General features: G+C 66.0%; 1 protein-coding gene across 1 annotated transcript; it reads left to right on the top strand.

Annotated features, from left to right (window-relative positions):
• Positions 1-4: 4 nt before the first annotated feature.
• HUWE1 (HECT, UBA and WWE domain containing E3 ubiquitin protein ligase 1) lies at positions 5-17,735 on the top strand (the record flags this gene model as incomplete). The annotated part of the gene is given in 38 exon segments (XM_055790074.1): positions 5-204; positions 1,992-2,170; positions 2,438-2,527; positions 2,848-2,903; positions 2,905-3,023; positions 3,128-3,177; positions 3,932-4,150; positions 4,299-4,515; positions 4,699-4,832; positions 5,238-5,358; positions 5,360-5,415; positions 5,418-5,449; positions 5,804-6,092; positions 6,600-6,702; positions 6,800-7,046; positions 7,048-7,362; positions 7,906-8,112; positions 8,146-8,488; positions 9,375-9,484; positions 9,563-9,719; positions 10,125-10,257; positions 10,436-10,638; positions 10,736-10,863; positions 11,709-11,805; positions 12,071-12,220; positions 12,657-12,805; positions 12,807-12,903; positions 13,568-13,685; positions 13,778-13,918; positions 14,628-14,787; positions 14,789-14,916; positions 15,445-15,550; positions 15,885-16,014; positions 16,107-16,288; positions 16,405-16,518; positions 16,520-16,565; positions 16,568-16,595; positions 17,576-17,735. Coding segments are annotated over 38 exon segments (5,457 nt in total), but the record flags the coding sequence as incomplete, so codon positions are not given.
• Positions 17,736-18,089: the final 354 nt, after the last annotated feature.

Raw genomic sequence — 18,089 nt, 5'->3', positions numbered from 1 at the left:
CATCCCGGCCAGCCACCCGCTGCTGGTGCGTCACGCTGACCACGGCGCGCTGGGGCTGGGCACCGGCACCGCCACCACCCGCCTGGCGCAGGGCTTGGGGCGCAGCCAGCGCACCCTCCGCCAGCTGACGGCCAACGCCGGCCACACCATTCACGTCCACTACCCTGGCGCCCGCCAGCCCAACCCCCCCCTCATCCTGCAGCGGTGAGCAACCGGGACCCCCCCGACCCCCCGGGACCCCTGTGCTCCCTCAGTGTCACGTCTCCTCCCTTGGGGTCCCCCTGGTCCCCCTCCCCCGCTCTGCTGTCCCCCCTCTCCTCGCTGTCCCCCTCTCCATCGCGGTCCCCGTGTCTCCTTCCTCCCTGGGATCCCCCCTCCAAGTCCTCCTGCTCCTTGATGTCCCCCTTGCCTCCTCCCCAGTGTCCCCTCCTTCTGCCTGTCCTCCACTTCCTGGTCCCCATGTCCCCTCCTCTCTGATGTCCCCCTCCTCGGTGTCCCCGTCCTTCCTGGTCCCCATGTCCCCTCCTCTCTGATGTCCCCCTCCTCGGTGTCCCCGTCCTTCCTGGTCCCCATGTCCCCTCCTCGGTGTCCCCCTCCTCTCTGGCGTCCCCATCCTTCCTGGTCCCCATGTCCCCCTCCTCTCTAGTGTCCCCTCCTCTCTAGTGTCCCCTCCTCTCTAGTGTCCCCTCCTCTCTAGTGTCCCCCTCCTCTCTAGCGTCCCCTCCTCGGTGTCCCTGTCCTTCCTGGTCCCCATGTCCCCCTCCTCTCTGGCGTCCCCCTCCTCTCTGGCGTCCCCCTCCTCTCTGGCGTCCCCCTCCTCTCTGGCGTCCCCCTCCTCTCTGGCGTCCCCCTCCTCTCTGGCGTCCCCCTCCTCTCTGGCGTCCCCCCTCCTCTCTGGCGTCCCCCTCCTCTCTAGCGTCCCCTCCTCGGTGTCCCCGTCCTTCCTGGTCCCCGTGTCCCCCTCCTCTCTGGCGTCCCCCTCCTCTCTGGCGTCCCCCTCCTCTCTGGCGTCCCCCTCCTCTCTGGCGTCCCCCTCCTCTCTGGCGTCCCCCTCCTCTCTGGCGTCCCCCTCCTCTCTGGCGTCCCCCTCCTCTCTGGCGTCCCCCCTCCTCTCTGGCGTCCCCCTCCTCTCTGGCGTCCCCCTCCTCTCTGGCGTCCCCCTCCTCTCTGGCGTCCCCCTCCTCTCTGGCGTCCCCCTCCTCTCTGGCGTCCCCCTCCTCTCTGGCGTCCCCCCTCCTCTCTGGCGTCCCCCTCCTCTCTGGCGTCCCCCTCCTCTCTGGCGTCCCCCTCCTCTCTGGCGTCCCCCTCCTCTCTGGCGTCCCCCTCCTCTCTGGCGTCCCCCTCCTCTCTGGCGTCCCCCTCCTCTCTGGCGTCCCCCTCCTCTCTGGCGTCCCCCTCCTCTCTGGCGTCCCCCTCCTCTCTGGCGTCCCCCTCCTCTCTAGTGTCCCCCTCCTCTCTAGTGTCCCCCTCCTCTCTAGTGTCCCCCTCCTCGGTGTCCCCGTCCTTCCTGGTCCCCATGTCCCCCCCTCCTCTCTAGTGTCCCCCTCCTCTCTAGTGTCCCCCTCCTCTCTAGTGTCCCCCTCCTCTCTAGTGTCCCCCTCCTCTCTAGTGTCCCCCTCCTCTCTAGTGTCCCCCTCCTCTCTAGTGTCCCCCTCCTCTCTAGTGTCCCCCTCCTCTCTAGCATCCCCTCCTCGGTGTCCCCGTCCTTCCTGGTCCCCATGTCCCCCTCCTCTCTAGTGTCCCCTCCTCTCTAGTGTCCCCCTCCTCGGTGTCCCCCTCCTCTCTGGCGTCCCCGTCCTTCCTGGCTCCCGTGTCCCCTCTTCTCTAGTGTCCCCTCCTCAGTGTCCCCGTCCTCCCTGGTCCCTGTGTCCCCTCCTCTCTGGTGTCCCCCTCCTCTCTGGCGTCCCTGTCCTTCCTGGTCCCCATGTCCCCTCCTCTCTGGTGTCCCCATCCCCCCGACACCGACTGATCCCCCCCCTGTCCCCCCGCAGGCTGCTGGGCCCCTCGGCGGCGGCCGACATCCTGCAGCTGAGCAGCAGCCTGCCCCTGCAGAGCCGCGGCCGGGCCCGGCTCCTGGTGGGCAACGAGGACGTCCACATCATCGCCCGCTCCGACGACGAGCTGCTCGATGACTTTTTCCACGAGCAGGGCAGCGCTGGCAGCCAGGCAGGCGAGTGGGGGGGGGGCGCGCCAGAGGGGGGGGGACGGGACGGGACGTGGACACCCCCCACCGAGTGGCTGGGGGGACGGGGGGCTGGGGTGGCTGGTGGAGGGGGCTTGCCCGACAGGCAGGGCCTGGAGTCGGGTCGGATGGACTGGGAGGAACTGGGGGGGTGGGCTAGCCCAGGGGGGGTGGGCCAGCAGAGGAGGCAAAGGGCTTCTGCCCCCCTCCCCTTCCCCGGACAGCCGGGTTCACCCTGCGCCCCTCCCCCCGCAGGGACCCTCTCGAGCATCCCCACTGCCCTGACGCGCTGGACGGAGGAGTGCAAGGTGCTGGATGCCGAGAGCATGCACGACTGCGTCTCGGGTGAGCCACCGCGGCCCAACGCCCCCCCCCAGACCAGCACCACCCCCACCCCCCGGCTGGGGACCCCTCCAGCACCAACACCCCGTGCTCTCAACCCCCCTAGGCTGTCCCCACGCTCCTGTGTGTCCCCAAAACCCACCCCAGCATCCCCCCCGTCCCCCGATATCCCTCGCGCCACCCCGCTACCTCCTGTATTGCTTCTGCCCACCCGGGGACACCTCCAGCGCCATCGTTGGTGTCCCCACATCCTCCTGGGGGTCTCCCGGCACCCCCAAATGCCCCCCCTTGTCGTGTGTGTCGTCCCCCCCGCCGCCTTGCAGTGGTAAAGGTGCCCATCCTGGCCCGGCTGGAAGCTCTGCGCGATGAGGAGCTGGATGGAGCGGCGAGAGAAACGCCGGCGGCAGGCGGCCGAGGAAGAAGCCAAAGGCACTGAACGGGGCCCTGAGGATAAAGATGGGCCTGATGCCCAGGTGAGGGGCACCCCAGACACCCCTCCGCTAAATATTTTTTGGGGGGGGGGGGGGGGGGGGGGGCTGTCCCTTTTTCACTCATTCCCCCCCCACACCTCCCTGGCCTCAGTCACCTTCCCCTCTCCCGCAGGATGCGGCGTCCAAGGCCGCCACCCGCCTCCACTGATGTCACCTCCCCAGGTAATCCCCCCCCCCACAGCTCTTAATCTGGGGGTTTCCCCCCCCTCCCCTCCCCCGCCACACCCCGACGTCCCCGGATGAGGCCCCCCACCCCCCACCCCCACCCCTAAAATCCCCCTCCCCTTGACCTGGCACCCCGCGGGTTGAGGTAGTAGATTGTATAGTTGGAGGGTCACACCCCCCGTCTCGGAGATAACTATACAGTCTACTGTCTTCCTCGCGGGGGCGCGCGGCCGCCGCCAGACGCCTGGGTCCCCTAAGGAGGCGGGGGGGGGGGGGGGGGGCTGTGTAATCATGGGGGGGGGTGGGGCTGGTCGAGGGGGGACTCTGTAGCATCACCCCCTCCCCCATACCCGGTGGCCACTTCGGGGTTGATAACCAAGGGGGGGTTTAGGGTAGGGTGTCCCTTGCGTGTCATTTAGGTGGTGGTAAAAATTGGGGGGGGGCGGGGGGCGGGTTGGGGGGGGGGGGGGTGAGGGGTTTTGGGGGGGGGGGGGTTTGTTGGGGGGGTTACAGTGTGGCTTAGGGAGGTGAGGTAGTTGTTTGGTGTCGGAGGGTGGGATGGGAGCCCCCACGCTGCTGATTTACCCCCCCCAGCTGGCTTGGGGTGCAGCCATGATTCCCCAAAATGAGGGAGGGGTGGTTGGTTTTGGGGTTGGGTTTTTTTTTTTTTGGGGGGTGGGGGTGGCTCCCCAGTGCTTGGGTTTCATCCCCCCCCAGTATTGAACCCTGCCCCTCCCCACCCCCGTCCCAGAACACAGCGAAACGACGGGAGAGACCCCCCCCTCCCGGTCCCCACCGGACTTTGGTGATGTTGGAACCGACGCCAGCACCCCCAGATACCCCCCCAGGAGCCCCCCAAATTCCCACTCGTCCCCCCCCAACCCCCCGAACATGAAGAGGGGGGGGCCCGGACGACCCCCCCAAGATGCCGAAGCCACCCAAATGGAGCTGTCACCCGCTCCTACCATCAGTAAGTCTTTTTGGGGGGGGGGGCAGGTGGGAGATCACTCTAATTTTGGGGGGTCTTATCAATTTGGAGGGGGGCGGTATGTGATTTGAGGGGTGTCTTCCTAAACCGGGGGGGGGGGGCTTATTAATGTGTGTGTGTGTCCCTCCAGCATCACTGTCCCCAGAGCGAGCAGAGGACTCGGACGCGTTGACGGCGGTGAGCAGCCAACTGGAAGGATCCCCCATGGACACCTCGAGTTTGGCTTCTTGTACCTTGGAAGAATCCGGGGGGGGCCCCCCACCTCCAACAGCCCCCCAAAATCCTCCCGGGACCCCCCAGGGAACCCCCCCCGCCCCCTCCGATGCTGCTCAGCCCCCTGACGATAGGTAAGAGCCCTTCCCCCCGTTTTCCTCCCCTGCATCTTTTTGTATGAAAAAAAAAAAAAAAAAAAGGGTGACAGGTTTGAGGGTGCCCCCCCCTCCCCCTTCCCGCTGATGTCACACCCCCTGTTGATGTCACACCCCCTGTTGATGTCACACCCTCTCTTCTCTGATGTCACTCCCCCCAAGCTCCCCCCCTGCCTCATCCTCGGAGAGTTCGTCCACCCGGGATTCAGCTGTCGCCATCTCGGGAGCCGACTCGCGGGGGATTTTGGAGGAGCCCCTGCCTTCCACCAGCAGCGAGGAGGAGGACCCTCTGGCCGGTCAGTGTCACCTGTGTCACCCCACTTGTCACCTTTGTCACCCCCACCACCCCCAGCCCCCCCTTGCCCCATCCTGATGCAGCCCTGGCCTCGTGTCACCTCTCGCATCCTGGGTGGGGTCAGGCACCCCCCCCCTTGGGGGTCCCTGTGTCACCTGGGGGGTTGGAGGTGTCTGTGTCTGTGTGGGTGTGTCTGTGTGGGTGTGTCTGTGTGGGTGTGTCCCTGCCACTGCAGGGATCAGCCCAGGCTTGTCCCCATGTCACCTCTCGCATCCCAGAGAGATCGGGCTCCCCTGGGGGGCGTCCCTGGCTCCCCTGGGGGTCCCCTCATCCCGGGGCGGGGTTAGGGGGTGTCCTCCTGCCCAGGTCTGGGACTGCCCCTGACGTGTGTCCTGTCCCCCCCCAGGGATCAGCCTGCCCGAAGGGGTGGACCCCTCGTTCCTGGCGGCCCTGCCGGATGACATCCGCCGGGAGGTGCTGCAGAACCAGCTGGGGATCCGCCCCCCGGCCCGTGCCCCGCCCACCCCCCAGCCCCGCCCCCCCCGTGGTGGCCAATCCCGGCCTGACCGAGGTCAGCCCCGAGTTCCTGCCGCCCTGCCCCCGGCCATCCAGGAGGAGGTGGGTGGGGCTGGGGCGGGGAGGGGGCGGGGCTGGGGGGGGCTGGGGTGTGTGGGGGTGGGGCTGGGGGGTGTGTGGGGGGTGGCTGGGGGGGGGCAGGGCTGGGGGGGTTTGGGGGTGCTGCGGGGGCAAGGCTGTGGAGGGGTGGAGCTTGTGTGGGTGGGATCTATTGGGGTGGGGCTTGTAGGGGCATGGCCCCGGTGGGGCGGTGCCATTTGTGGTGGGTGTGCTTGTGGGGGCGTGGTCGTCAGGTGGAGGGGTAGACTTTGGGTGGGGGGGGGGTGTTTAGAATATTTGGTCTTGGAAGGGGCGTGGTCTTCTCCAGGGGGCATGTCTGACGGCGGGGTGTGGCAGGTGCTGGCGCAGCAGCGCGCGGAGCAGCAGCGGCGGGAGCTGGCGCAGGCAACGAGCTCGGACGCCCCCATGGACCCGGTGACCTTCATCCAGACGCTGCCCTCGGAGCTGCGGCGCTCGGTGCTGGAGGACATGGAGGACAGCGTGCTGGCCGTCATGCCGCCCGACATCGCCGCCGAGGCGCAGGCACTGCGGCGCGAGCAGGAGGCGCGGCAGCGGCAGCTCATGCACGAGAGGCTCTTCGGCCACTCCAGCACCTCCGCGCTCTCGGCCATCCTCCGCAGCCCCGGTGAGGCAGTGTCCCCCCCTGCTTCTGGCGTGTGTGTCGTCCCCCCCCCCCTTCTGGCATGTGTGTGTGTGTGTCCCTTCTGGCGTGTGTGTGTGTGTGTGTGTGTGTCTGTGTCCGTGTGTCCCTTCTGGCATGTGTGTCCGTGTCCGCGTGTCCCCTTCTGGCATGCGCGTGTGTCGTGTGTCGTCCGCGTGTCCCCTTCTGGCATGCGCGTGTGTGTCGTGTGTCGTCCGCGTGTCCCCTTCTGGCATGCGCGTGTGTGTCGTGTGTCGTCCGCGTGTCCCCTTCTGGCATGCGCGTGTGTGTCGTGTGTCGTCCGCGTGTCCCCTTCTGGCATGCGCGTGTGTGTCGTGTGTCGTCCGCGTGTCCCCTTCTGGCATGCGCGTGTGTGTCCCCCTCCTCCCTTCTGGCATGTCCTCCCCCCTTCTGGTGTTTCCAAAGCCCACCTTAGCCCCCCCCAAGCCCACGGTAGCCCCCCCCAGACCCCTGACGCCAGTGTCTCCGCAGCCTTCACCAGCCGGCTGAGCGGGAACCGGGGGGTGCAGTACACCCGCCTGGCCGTCCAGCGTGGCGGCACCTTCCACATGGGGGGCAGCAGCAGCCACAGCAGGTACGTTCGGGGGCTCAACGAGGGGGATCACCCCCCTTTTTTTTGGGTTTTTTTTTTTCTCTTGGGTGTGCGTAACCTGCTGTATCCCTCCCCGCAGGCCGTCGGGGAGCAGCGTGGACAGCCTCTTACGTCTCCGGGGTCGTTTATTGTTGGATCACGAAGCTCTTTCCTGCCTCTTGGTGCTGCTTTTCGTCGACGAACCCAAACTCAACACCAGCCGCCTCCACCGCGTCCTGCGGAACCTCTGCTACCACGCTCCCACCCGCGGCTGGGTGGTCCGCAGCCTCCTCTCCATACTGCAGCGCAGCAGCGAGAGCGAGCTTTGCCTCGAAGCCCCTCGCGGCCCCCCCCATAGCTGAAGAAAGACCGCGACGAGCGAGCGGACGAGCCGGTAGCGCGGCCGGCGCAACTGTTGAACCTCGTGGTTTAGATTTATTACATCGCGTAGAAGCTCGAAGTTCGGGACAACTTTCCTGGCTTTCCGTTTCTATGGATGCGGCTTTGGGTTGTCGTACCAACATCTTCCAGATCCAACGAGTTCCCGGACGGAAACATACGGAAAAACACGCGGCCGCCGCCGGTTCCGCTGTTCACATCCATCCCCAGGCAGCCCCTGTTGTCTGCCGGCACGTCCTCGATACCCTCATCCAGCTGGCCAAGGTATGCAGCCCGTTCTGGGGGTGCCTGGTGTTCCTCGGGCGTTTCTTGGGGGGCACCCCGGGGTATTTTGGGGTGACTGGAGGCTCCTCAGCAGAGCTGGGGGGTGATTTGGGGGGTACTGGGGCACGTTGTGGGGTATTTGGGGGTTCCCCATATCCAAGGGTGCGTTTTGGCGGGGGTGTGGGGACGTTCTGGGGTACACCAGCACGCCTCCTGGGGTGACTTGGGTCCCCTGCAGAGCTGGGGACACCCCTGGGGGACCCCAAACCATTGTTTGGAGCAGGGGGCACAACTCCCCAAATTTGGGGTCCCGGGGGGGGGGGGGGGGGGGCAGCAAAAACCCACCTGGATTTTGGGGGGTGGCTGAGAGCTCCCAGGGAGGGACTCCAGAGGGTGTTGGGGCGAGATATTGGGGTCCCCCCCAAGTTCTGGGGCTTTTGGGGGGGGGGGGGGGTGACCAGCATGTTATTAATACCCCCACCTTATATTTTCTCTTCTCCACCCACCCACCCACCCCTAAATTTTTTCTTCCCCCCATCCCAGGTCTTCCCTAGCCACTTCACCCAACAACGAGGTCGAGACCCGACGAACGAACCGGAGCGAGACCGCGGCCCCCCAAAATCAGGGGGCAGCCCCTGCCCCCCCCTACCTCCACAAACCCCCCCAGCCCCCCCGCCCCCCGCCCCCACCATCCGGCGCTCCCCCCGCCAGCCCTTCCTCCTGCCTCCGGCAACCTCTCGACCGATTTTTGGGACCTTTTAGTGAAATTGGATAATATGAACGTCAGTCGGAAAGGCAAAAGTTCGGCAAAAAACGGGAGCAGGAGGCGGAGGGCCGGAGCCGGAGACGGCGGGTTTGGGTTTAGAAGCGTCACCTTTGGGTCAACTGATGAATATGTTGTCCCACGGCGTTATCCGCCGGAGCGCGCTCCTGACGGAAAAGCTGCTCCGTCTCCTTTCCCTGATCTCCATCGCTCTTCCTGAAGGGGGGAAGGGAGGCGAAGGGGGGGACACCCCAAAACGTCACGGTGGCGGCTGGTGGCGGTGCTGCTCCCTCGAGTCCGCCGGCGCAGGGCGGCAACACCGGGAATGGCGGCGCCGGGGGAGGCGGGGTGGCGCAGCTGGGGGTGAGTGGTTGGGCGTGGCGGGGGGTCCAGGACGGGGGTGGGGACGTAAGGACATTGGGAATGGGGGCGGAGACGTGGGGGACAAGGACATGGAGGGGTGTGGGGACGTGGGGATGGGGACATGGATGCGGGCAGGGATACAGGGATGGGGACAGGGATACAGGGATGGGACACAGGGACAGGGGTGGGGATGGGGACATGGATGTGGGCAGGGATACGGGGGTGGGGACATGGGGACAGGGATGCGGGGACATGGATGCAGGCAGGGATGCAGGGATGGGGACAGGGATACAGGGATGGGGATGGGGACATGGATGCGGGCAGGGATACAGGGATGGGGACAGGGATACGGGGATGGGGATGGGGACATGGATGTGGGCAGGGATACAGGGGTGGGGACATGGGGACAGGGATGCGGGGGACATGGATGCAGGCAGGGATGCAGGGATGGGGACAGGGATACAGGGATGGGGATGGGGACATGGATGCGGGCAGGGCTACAGGGATGGGGACAGGGATGCGGGGATGGGGATGGGGACATGGATGCGGGCAGGGCTACAGGGATGGGGACAGGGATGCGGGGATGGGGATGGGGACATGGATGCGGGCAGGGCTACAGGGATGGGGACAGGGATGCGGGGATGGGGATGGGGACATGGATGCGGGCAGGGATACAGGGATGGGGACAGGGATGCAGGGATGGGGACAGGGATGCGGGGACATGGATGCGGGCAGGGATGCAGGGACACAGGGGAGGGGACAAGGGCCAGGGCCAGAAGTGCGGCACCAGGCCAGGATCCAGGACCACACTGGGGGGCGGGGGACGATGGTGGCAGCGGTGGCAAATCCCCCCTCCACTGCCACCGTCCCCCCCGTTGTCCCCAAGCCCCCACCAAGAGCGCCAAGTCCCCGGCCAAAGGCTCGGAGGGGGGCAGCCCCGACCCCCGGATGGCAGCCACGGGACTGACCGAGAGCCAGCTCCAGCTCTCCGTGGAGGTACCGCATCTAACGGGGGCAGGGGGGGTGGCTTTGATGTCCCCAAACGTCCCTAACCTTTCCCACCCTGTCCCCTAGGTGCTGACGTCCCACTCGTGCTCGGAGGAAGGCCTGGAGGACGCGGCCAACGTTCTCCTCCAGCTGTCGCGGGGCGACGCGGGCACTCGGGACACTGTCCTGCGGCTGCTGCTGAGCGGGGCCCGGCAGCTGGGGGCCACCCTCTGCCGCCAGATCGGTGAGGGCCGGGGGGGGCGCAGCGTGGCACCGGGGGGTTTGGGGGTCTGGGGGCTTTGGGGGTCCCGGGGGGCTTTGGGGGTCCCAGGGGTCTTTGGGGGTCCCGGGGGTCTTTGGGTTTCCCGGGGGGGCTTTGGGTTTCCCGGGGGTCTTTGGGGGTCCCGGGGGGCTTTGGGTTTCCCGGGGGGCTTTGGGGGTCCTGGGGGGCTTTGGGTTTCCCGGGGATCTTTGGGTTTCCCGGGGATCTTTGGGTTTCCCGGGGGTCTTTGGGGATCCCGGGGGTCTTTGGGCTTCCTGGGGGTCTTTGGGCTTCCTGGGGGTCTTTGGGGGTCCCGGGGGTCTTTGGGTTTCCCGGGGGGCTCTGGGGGTCCCCGCTGATGCCGTACTCCCCCGTCGGCCCGGGCAGGTACGTTGTTGGCAGAACTGCGGGAGTATAACCTGGAGCAGCAGCGGCGAGCGCAGAGCGAGGCTCCGTCCCCCGAGGGGCTCCCCGAGGAGCAGCCCCCCAGCGCCAAGCTCAAGGGCAAGATGCAGAGCCGGTGAGCCCCTCCCCCACCTCCGCTGCGGCCCCCCCCAGGGGCCCGCCCCCCCCCCCCTCCCCCTACTCCCCGCCCCGCGTTAACTCTGGTCCCTACTGACGACTCCCTGCCCTGCCATTACCGGTGATAACGCTTGTCCCCGCCGCTCCCCCTCCCCCTCCCCCGCCCCCCCCGGCAGGTTCGACACAGCGGAGAGCGTGGTGATCGTGGCGTCGCAGAAGCGGGCGCTGGGCGGGCGGGAGCTGCAGCTGCCCTCCATGTCGGTCCTCACCTCCAAGACCTCCACGCAGCGCTTCTTCCTGCGCGTCCTGCAGGTCATCATCCAGCTCCGCGACGACACCCGCCGGGCGCACAAGAAAGCCAAGCAGGCCGGCCGCCTGGGTAAGGGGGGGGCCTCCCCCCGCCAAACGCCCCCCCCCCCCCCCCCTCCCCAAATCGTGGCCCCCCCCCACCCCTGACGCCGTGCCCCCCCCAGCAGGCGCCGGGGGCCTCGGGGCGGCTGGCAGCATCCAGGCAGCCGTCCGGCAGCTGGAGGCCGAGGCCGACGCCATCATACAAATGGTACGTGAGGGCCAGAGGGCCCGGAGGCGGCAGCAGGCAGACACGGTTAGCACGGCCGCCCTTCCTCCCCGCTTCCTTGCTCCCCGCTTCCTTGCTCCCCGCTTCCTTGCTCCCCGCTTCCTTGCTCCCCGCTTCCTTGCTCCCCGCTTCCTTGCTCCCCGCTTCCTTGCTCCCCGCTTCCTTGCTCCCCGCTTCCTTGCTCCCCCGCTTCCTTGCTCCCCGCTTCCTTGCTCCCCGCTTCCTTGCTCCCCGCTTCCTTGCTCCCCGCTTCCTTGCTCCCCGCTTCCTCCTCTTCCTCCTCCTCTGCTTCCTCCTTGTGTTCACTCTGTTCCTCCTGCACTGCCCCCTCTCCTCATCCCACTCCCCCATGGCCTTCCTCCCTCCGCATCCCGCTCCTCCTCTTCATCTTCATCCTTGTTCCCTTCCTCTAACTCATCCTCCTGTTCTTCCCCCCACCCTTCCTCCCATTTCCCCCTACCCCCCTTCCTCCATCCTCATCCTCCTCCACTCCCTGCCTGCACTACCTCCTCTCTTCATCCCCTTCCTCATCCTCCCCCCACAGCCTTCCTCCCTCCTCGTCCTCGCTGCCTTCCCCTCTTCCTTCCTCCCTCCTCGTCCTCGCTGCCTTCCCCTCCTCCTTCCTCCCCCTCTTCTTCCTCCCCTGTCCTGCTGCTTCTCTTCCTCTTCCTCCTCCCCCCGCAGCTCCCAGTCATCCCCCCCCTCCCCAAAAGCTGCCGGAGTACTGGGGTGCCCCCCACAGCTCCCCAGCCCTGGGAGTGGGGAAGAGGGATGCGGGGCAGGGGGGAAAGGGGGTGCTGGGGGGGGGGAAGGGATGTGGGGTCCTTCGTGGGGGGGTCTCGGCCCCCTAAACCTGTCCCCCCCCCTCTCAGTCGGAGGCCGGGCAGGCGGACAGCGCTCCCCGTCGCGATGAGTCGCCCATGGATGTGGACCAGCCCTCGCCTGCCCCACAGGATGCCCCTTCCGTGGGTAAGAAAACACCTCCCAGTTCAACCCAGTTCAACCCCCCCAACCTGCTGCCATCCCAGTTACACCCACCAGTTTATCCCAGTAAGGATACTGGGCTCCCTCCTGGTTCACAGGGGGGTTGACCCTGCTCCATCCTGGGCTTGTACTGGCACGGGGCCGTGCCGGTATCACTCAAGCTGGGTGGTTCTCCCAGTTTATACTGGTGGGGGTAACTGGGACCTTGGGGGGGGGGGGGGTGGTGGTCCTGACTGTGTCCCTGCCGCAGGCTCGGAGGGTTCGCAGGGCGGGGAGCGGGACGAACGCCCCCCCGAGCTGCCCCTGCTGAGCGAGCAGCTCTGCCTGGACGAGCTCTGGGACATGCTGGGAGAGTGCCTGAAGGAGCTGGAGGAATCCCACGACCAGCACGCTGTCCTCGGTGGGTACCCCAGGGATTGCGGGGTCCTTCCCCTCATTTTAGGGGGTCCCCAAGACCCCCCAGATGGCCCCAAGACCCCCAGGGTGTCCCCCAGACCCCCAAGCCATCCCTCACACCCAGCATCCCATCCCATGTGGGGTGACACCCCTTCCACCCCAAGGTGCCCACCATATTTTTGGTGGCCCCCTTAGAGCTACACACCACCACCACCACCCCGGTATTTTAGGGAGTCCCCAGGACCCCCCAAAACCCCCAAAGTGTCCCCAGGATGCCCAGGGATGTCCGCCACACCCAGAAGAGCAGCTCAGCCCCATCCAGCATCCCAAGCAGGGCGACCTCCCCGCCACCCTCGTGGTGCCCCCCACAGTTTTGGGGTGCCCCCCAACACCCCGTGTGTGGTCTGTGTGTGTGTCACCCCCCCCCCCGCCCCCCACAGTGCTACAGCCAGCGGTGGAGGCGTTCTTCCTGGTGCACGCCACGGAGCGGGAGAGCAAGCCGCCGGTGCGGGACACGCGGGAGAGCCAGCTGGCCCACATCAAGGACGAGCCCCCACCTTTGTCACCTGCTCCCCTGACCCCCGCCACCCCCCTCCTCCCTCGACCCCTTCTTCTCCCGAGAACCTTCTTCCATGCACATCTCGGCCAGCCTGCCCCCCGACACCCAGAAATTCCTGCGCTTCGCTGGTGAGGGGAGCTGGAAGGGGGGTTGCGGGGAGCCTGGGGGGTCGGGGAGGTGCTGGGGGGGGATTTGGGGCTCGGGGGAGGGGGTCTGGGGGCTCTGCGGGGGGCTCTGGGGAGGGGTCCGGGGGCTCTGCAGGGGGCTTTGGGCTCTGGGGAGGGGTCTGGGGGCTCTGCGGGGGGCTCTGAGCTCGGGGGAGGGGTCTGGGGTCTCTTCCAAGGGCTGTGGTCTTTTCAAGGGTTTTGGGGGGGGGTCTTGTGGGGCTTTGGGGGGAGCCTGGGGGGCTTGGGAAGGAGTTTTAGGGGGGTCTGCGGGGACCTGGAGGTTATGGGGGGCTTCGGGGGCTCCGCAGGGAGCCTGGGGCACTGGGAGGGGGTCTGGGGGGGCTTTGGGGAGGGGGTCCCAGGGGGGCTTTGGGGTCTGGGGGCTTTGGGGGTCCCCAGGGGGGCTTTACCCCCTCCCCGGGGGGGGGGGGCGTTTCTTCCCCCTGTGCCCACGGGGGCCGCGGGTTCAGGTTTGGGGTGCTCGGGCCTCGCCGAAGGGGCTGAATCCCACCTCCCCAGCAGCTCTCGATCTAAAAGGGGGGGGGGGGGTGTCCCCACATTCCGTGCCCCTCCCCACCCACCCCCCCAAAAAAAAACAACCCACCCCTTCCCAACACGCCCCCAGAGACCCACCGGACGGTGCTGAACCAGATCCTGCGCCAGTCCACCACGCACCTGGCGGATGGGCCCTTCGCCGTCCTGGTGGACTACATCCGCGTCCTCGACTTCGACGTCAAGCGCAAGTGTGTCCTTCAGCAGCTGCGCGGCCTCGCTTTCGGGGTCCCTCAATCCTTGACACCCCCATTTTTATTTTTATTTTTCCTCCCCTGCCCAGGTATTTCCGACAGGAGCTGGAGCGGCTGGACGAGGGGCTGCGGAAGGAGGACATGGCCGTCCACGTCCGCCGTGACCACGTTTTTGAGGACTCCTACCGCGAGCTGCACCGCAAATCCCCGGAGGAGATGAAGAACCGCCTGTGAGACCCCCCCCCCAGAGCCCCCACATCCCCTGAGACCCTCCCCAGTCTCCCCAGAGCCCCCCACATCCCCTGAGACCCTCCCCAGTCTCCCCAGAGCCCCCCACGTCCCCTGAGACCCCGCCAAATCCCCCCAGAGCCCCCCACGTCCCCTGAGACCCCGCCAAATCTCCCCAGAGCCCCCCATGTCCCCTGAGACCCTGCCAAATCTCCCCAGAGCCCCCCATGTCCCCTGAGACCCCGCCAAATCCCCCCAGAGCCCCCCACGTCCCCTGAGACCCTGCCAAATCCCCCCAGAGCCCCCCATGTCCCCTGAGACCCCGCCAAATCCCCCAAGACCCAACCCTGACGCTGATGTGCCTACCCCACCCACCCCCCCCCCGGGTCAGAGATGCAGGGAAGGGACTGAGGTTGGGTTTTGGGGGTCCATGAGGGGTCCCCCAGGACTAGTCTAGAGGGTTACATGAGGTCCTGGGGTCCCCCAGACCCATAAAAACACTCTGCAGCCCCCCCCAAGACATGCCCAGGCCATCTAAAATGTTCCCCAGACCACTCAAAGCGCCCCTCAGCCCCCCCAGAACACTCCAGGCACCCAAACTCCCCCCCAGGCCTCCTGAAACCCCTCTCAGATACCTCCCACCGCCCCCCAAAACCCCGAAACTCCCCCCAAAATCCGCTCTCTCTGTTTCTCCCCCCACCCCCCGCCCAGGTACATCGTGTTTGAGGGCGAGGAGGGCCAGGATGCGGGGGGTCTCCTGCGGGAGTGGTACATGATCATCTCGCGGGAGATGTTCAACCCCATGTACGCGCTGTTCCGCACCTCGCCGGGTGACAGGGTCACCTACACCATCAACCCCTCCTCCCACTGCAAACCCCAACCACCTCAGCTACTTCAAGTTTGTGGGGCGCATCGTGGCCAAGGCCGTCTACGACAACCGTCTCCTCGAGTGTTATTTCACCCGTTCCTTCTACAAGCACATCCTGGGCAAGTCTGTCCGGTAAGAGGAGGGGGTACGGGGATGGTGAACACCCCTCTTGGGGAGTCAGACACCTTCACAGGGTGTTGAGTCTCCTGGCGGGGTGGTGAGCACCCTTCTTGGGGTGCAGAACACGCTCATGGGGCTGTGAACACCCCTTTTGGGGTGAAGAACACGCTCATGGGGTGGTGAACACCCTTCTTGGGGTGAAGAACACGCTCATGGTGTGGTGAACACCCCTTTTGGGGTGAAGAACGCGGTTGTGGGGTGGTGAACACCCTTCTTTGAGTGTTGGAATATCTTTATGGGATGTAGAACACCTTCGTGGGGTGTCTATAGACCACCCTTGTAGGGTGTAGGAACCCCCTCGTGGGGTGTTGAGCCTCCTGGGGGGATGGTAGAACCCCCTGTCAGGGTGTAGAACCCTCCTTTTGGGGTGTAGAACCCCCCTCCTGGGTTGTTGAACCACTTTGTGGGGGTGTTGGAGCCCTCCACGGGGCGCCAGACCCGCTTCCCGGGCTGACGGACCCCCCTGGATCCCCGGCGCAGGTACACGGACATGGAGAGCGAGGACTACCACTTCTACCAGGGCCTGGTGTACCTGCTGGAGAACGACGTCTCCACCCTGGGCTACGACCTCACCTTCAGCACTGAGGTGTGTGTCACCCCCGAGAACAAGGCGTGGGCACCCCACAGCACCCCACATCTCCCCCAGGGCTGCACCTGGGGAAGGGTCCCCCCCTCTTCGGGGGGGGGGGGGGGGGGGGGGGGCGGGTCTCCAAGTTCTTGGGGTGTTCTAAGACCCAGGGCGTCCTCGTCGGTGGACGTCCCCTCCGTCCCCAGCGTTGTTCCCTCACCCAGCCCCCCTCAGCTGGCTCCCCGCTCTCTTCCCGGGGTGTCCCCCCAACCCCAGGGATGCTCCCCGGGGGTGTTGGGGTGTCCGTGCCCTCCCCTCCCCCCCCGCTGCTGACACCCTCTCCCGCCCCCAGGTGCAGGAATTTGGGGTGTGCGAGGTGCGGGACCTGAAGCCCAACGGGGCCAACGTGCTGGTGACGGAGGAGAACAAGAAGGAGTACGTGCACCTCGTCTGCCAGATGCGCAATGACCGGTGAGCGGCCGGCAGGGTTTGGGGGTGCCGAGGGTGGGCGGCCAGCACCGCCCTCCCCCCCCCCCCCCCCTCCCCTGTAACCCCCCCTCCCCAAATCCCGCAGGCGCCATCCGGAAGCAGCTGGCCGCCTTTCTGGAGGGTTTCTATGAGATTATCCCCAAACGCCTCATCTCCATCTTCACGGAGCAAGAGCTGGAGCTCCTCATCTCGGGGCTGCCCACCATCGACATCGACGACCTCAAGGCCAACACGGAGTACCACAAGTACCAGGGCAACTCCATCCAGGTGGGGTTCTACACCCCCCACCCCCCAAAAAAAAACCCCAAACCCTTCATTTTGGGGTGGTGGGGGGGGGTGTTTTTATTTTTTTTTGAGGGACTGAGCGTTGTGTCCTGTCCCAGATCCAGTGGTTCTGGCGAGCGCTGAGGTCCTTCGACCAAGCGGATCGGGCCAAGTTCCTGCAGTTCGTGACAGGGACATCCAAGGTGCCGCTGCAGGGCTTCGCCGCTCTGGAGGGGGATGAACGGCATCCAGAAATTCCAGATCCACCGGGACGACCGCTCCACGACCGCCTGCCCTCCGCCCACACCTGGTACAGGGATGCGGGGACGCGGAGTGGGACACGGGGGCACTGGGGTGGGGGGAGCACGGCCGTGGGGACGTGGGTTCAGAGCTGAGGTGGCGCTGGGCGTGGGACACAGGGACGTGGGGACACAGGTGAGGTGGCACCAGGAGGGACGCGGTGACAAGGTCATGAGGGTGTGGGACATGGGGACAGGGGGGACAGGTGAGGTGGCGCTGGGGGGACGTGGGGGATGCTGAGACACGGGTGGGAGACATGGGGACAGGGACCCAAGAGGCGAACTCTCAGGTGGGATGGGGACATGCAGGGAGATGTGGGGACAAGGGACACAGGGGAGTGACATGGGGACAGGGGACACGGCTGAGATGGCACTGGGGGGACACTGATTCACGGGTGCGGGACAGGGGGGACAGGGACCCAAGAGGAGAAACTCCCGGGGACACGGGATGAGGACAGGACACAAGGGGCGGTCACAAGTGGGAGGGGGACGGAGGGACACACGCAGGTGAGGTGGCATCAGGAGGGACACAGGGGGAGTGACATGGGGCCACAGCTGAGGTGGCATCAGGAGGGACACAGGGGGAGTGACATGGGGCCACAGCTGAGGTGGCATCAGGAGGGACACAGGGGAGTGACATGGGGCCACAGCTGAGGTGTCACAGGGGGGAGACAGGGAATACAGGGCCATGGGGACAGGCAGGTGAGGTGACACTGGGGATACAGGGCCATGGGGACAAGGGTGGCCCAGGGCCATGGGGACAGGCAGGTGAGGTGACACGGGGACACAGGGACACAAGGACACGCAGGTGAGGCGTCACTGGGCAGACAGGGCCATGGGGACAGGCAGGTGAGGGCAACACTGGGGTGACACCGTGGAGGTGGGGATGGGGGACATGGGGCCCCCCGTGTGTGACACTTGTGTCCCCCCCGTGTGTGACACTTGTGTCCCCCCGTGTGTGACACTTGTGTCCCCCTCTGTCCCCTCCCAGCTTCAACCAGCTGGACCTGCCGGCGTACGAGAGCTACGAGAAGCTGCGGCACATGCTGCTGCTGGCCATCCAGGAGTGCTCGGAGGGCTTCGGGCTGGCCTAGGGGCGCCCTGCCCCCGCCGCAGGGTCTCTATAAATATATATATATATTTTTCGGTTTCGTTGGCTTTTTTTTTTTTTTTTTTTCTCCTCCTGCTTTTTTGGGGTTGTTTTGGTTTTCGATATTTGTTTTTTCTTTTTTTTTTTTTTTCTTTTGTTTTTTCTTTTTTTTTTTTTTTTTTTTTTTTTTTTTTGGTCCCGGTTTGGGGCTGGTTTGGTTTGGGTTTTGTTGTTTTTTTTGGTTTGTTTTTGGGTTTTTTTTTCCCTCTGTTGGAGGGTGGGGGGAGACACAACCCCACCCCTCCCCCACACACACACCCACGGGAATGGTGGGGTCTTGGGGGGCACAGGGATGCTGAAGGGGGGGGGGGACATAACCCCACCCCACCCCCCCTTAAATTATATATAAGAGGTT

This window comes from Falco peregrinus, chromosome 18, assembly GCF_023634155.1.
Source record: "Falco peregrinus isolate bFalPer1 chromosome 18, bFalPer1.pri, whole genome shotgun sequence".
NCBI lineage: Eukaryota > Metazoa > Chordata > Aves > Falconiformes > Falconidae > Falco > Falco peregrinus.
This window is presented reverse-complemented; position numbering and strand designations above follow the sequence as displayed.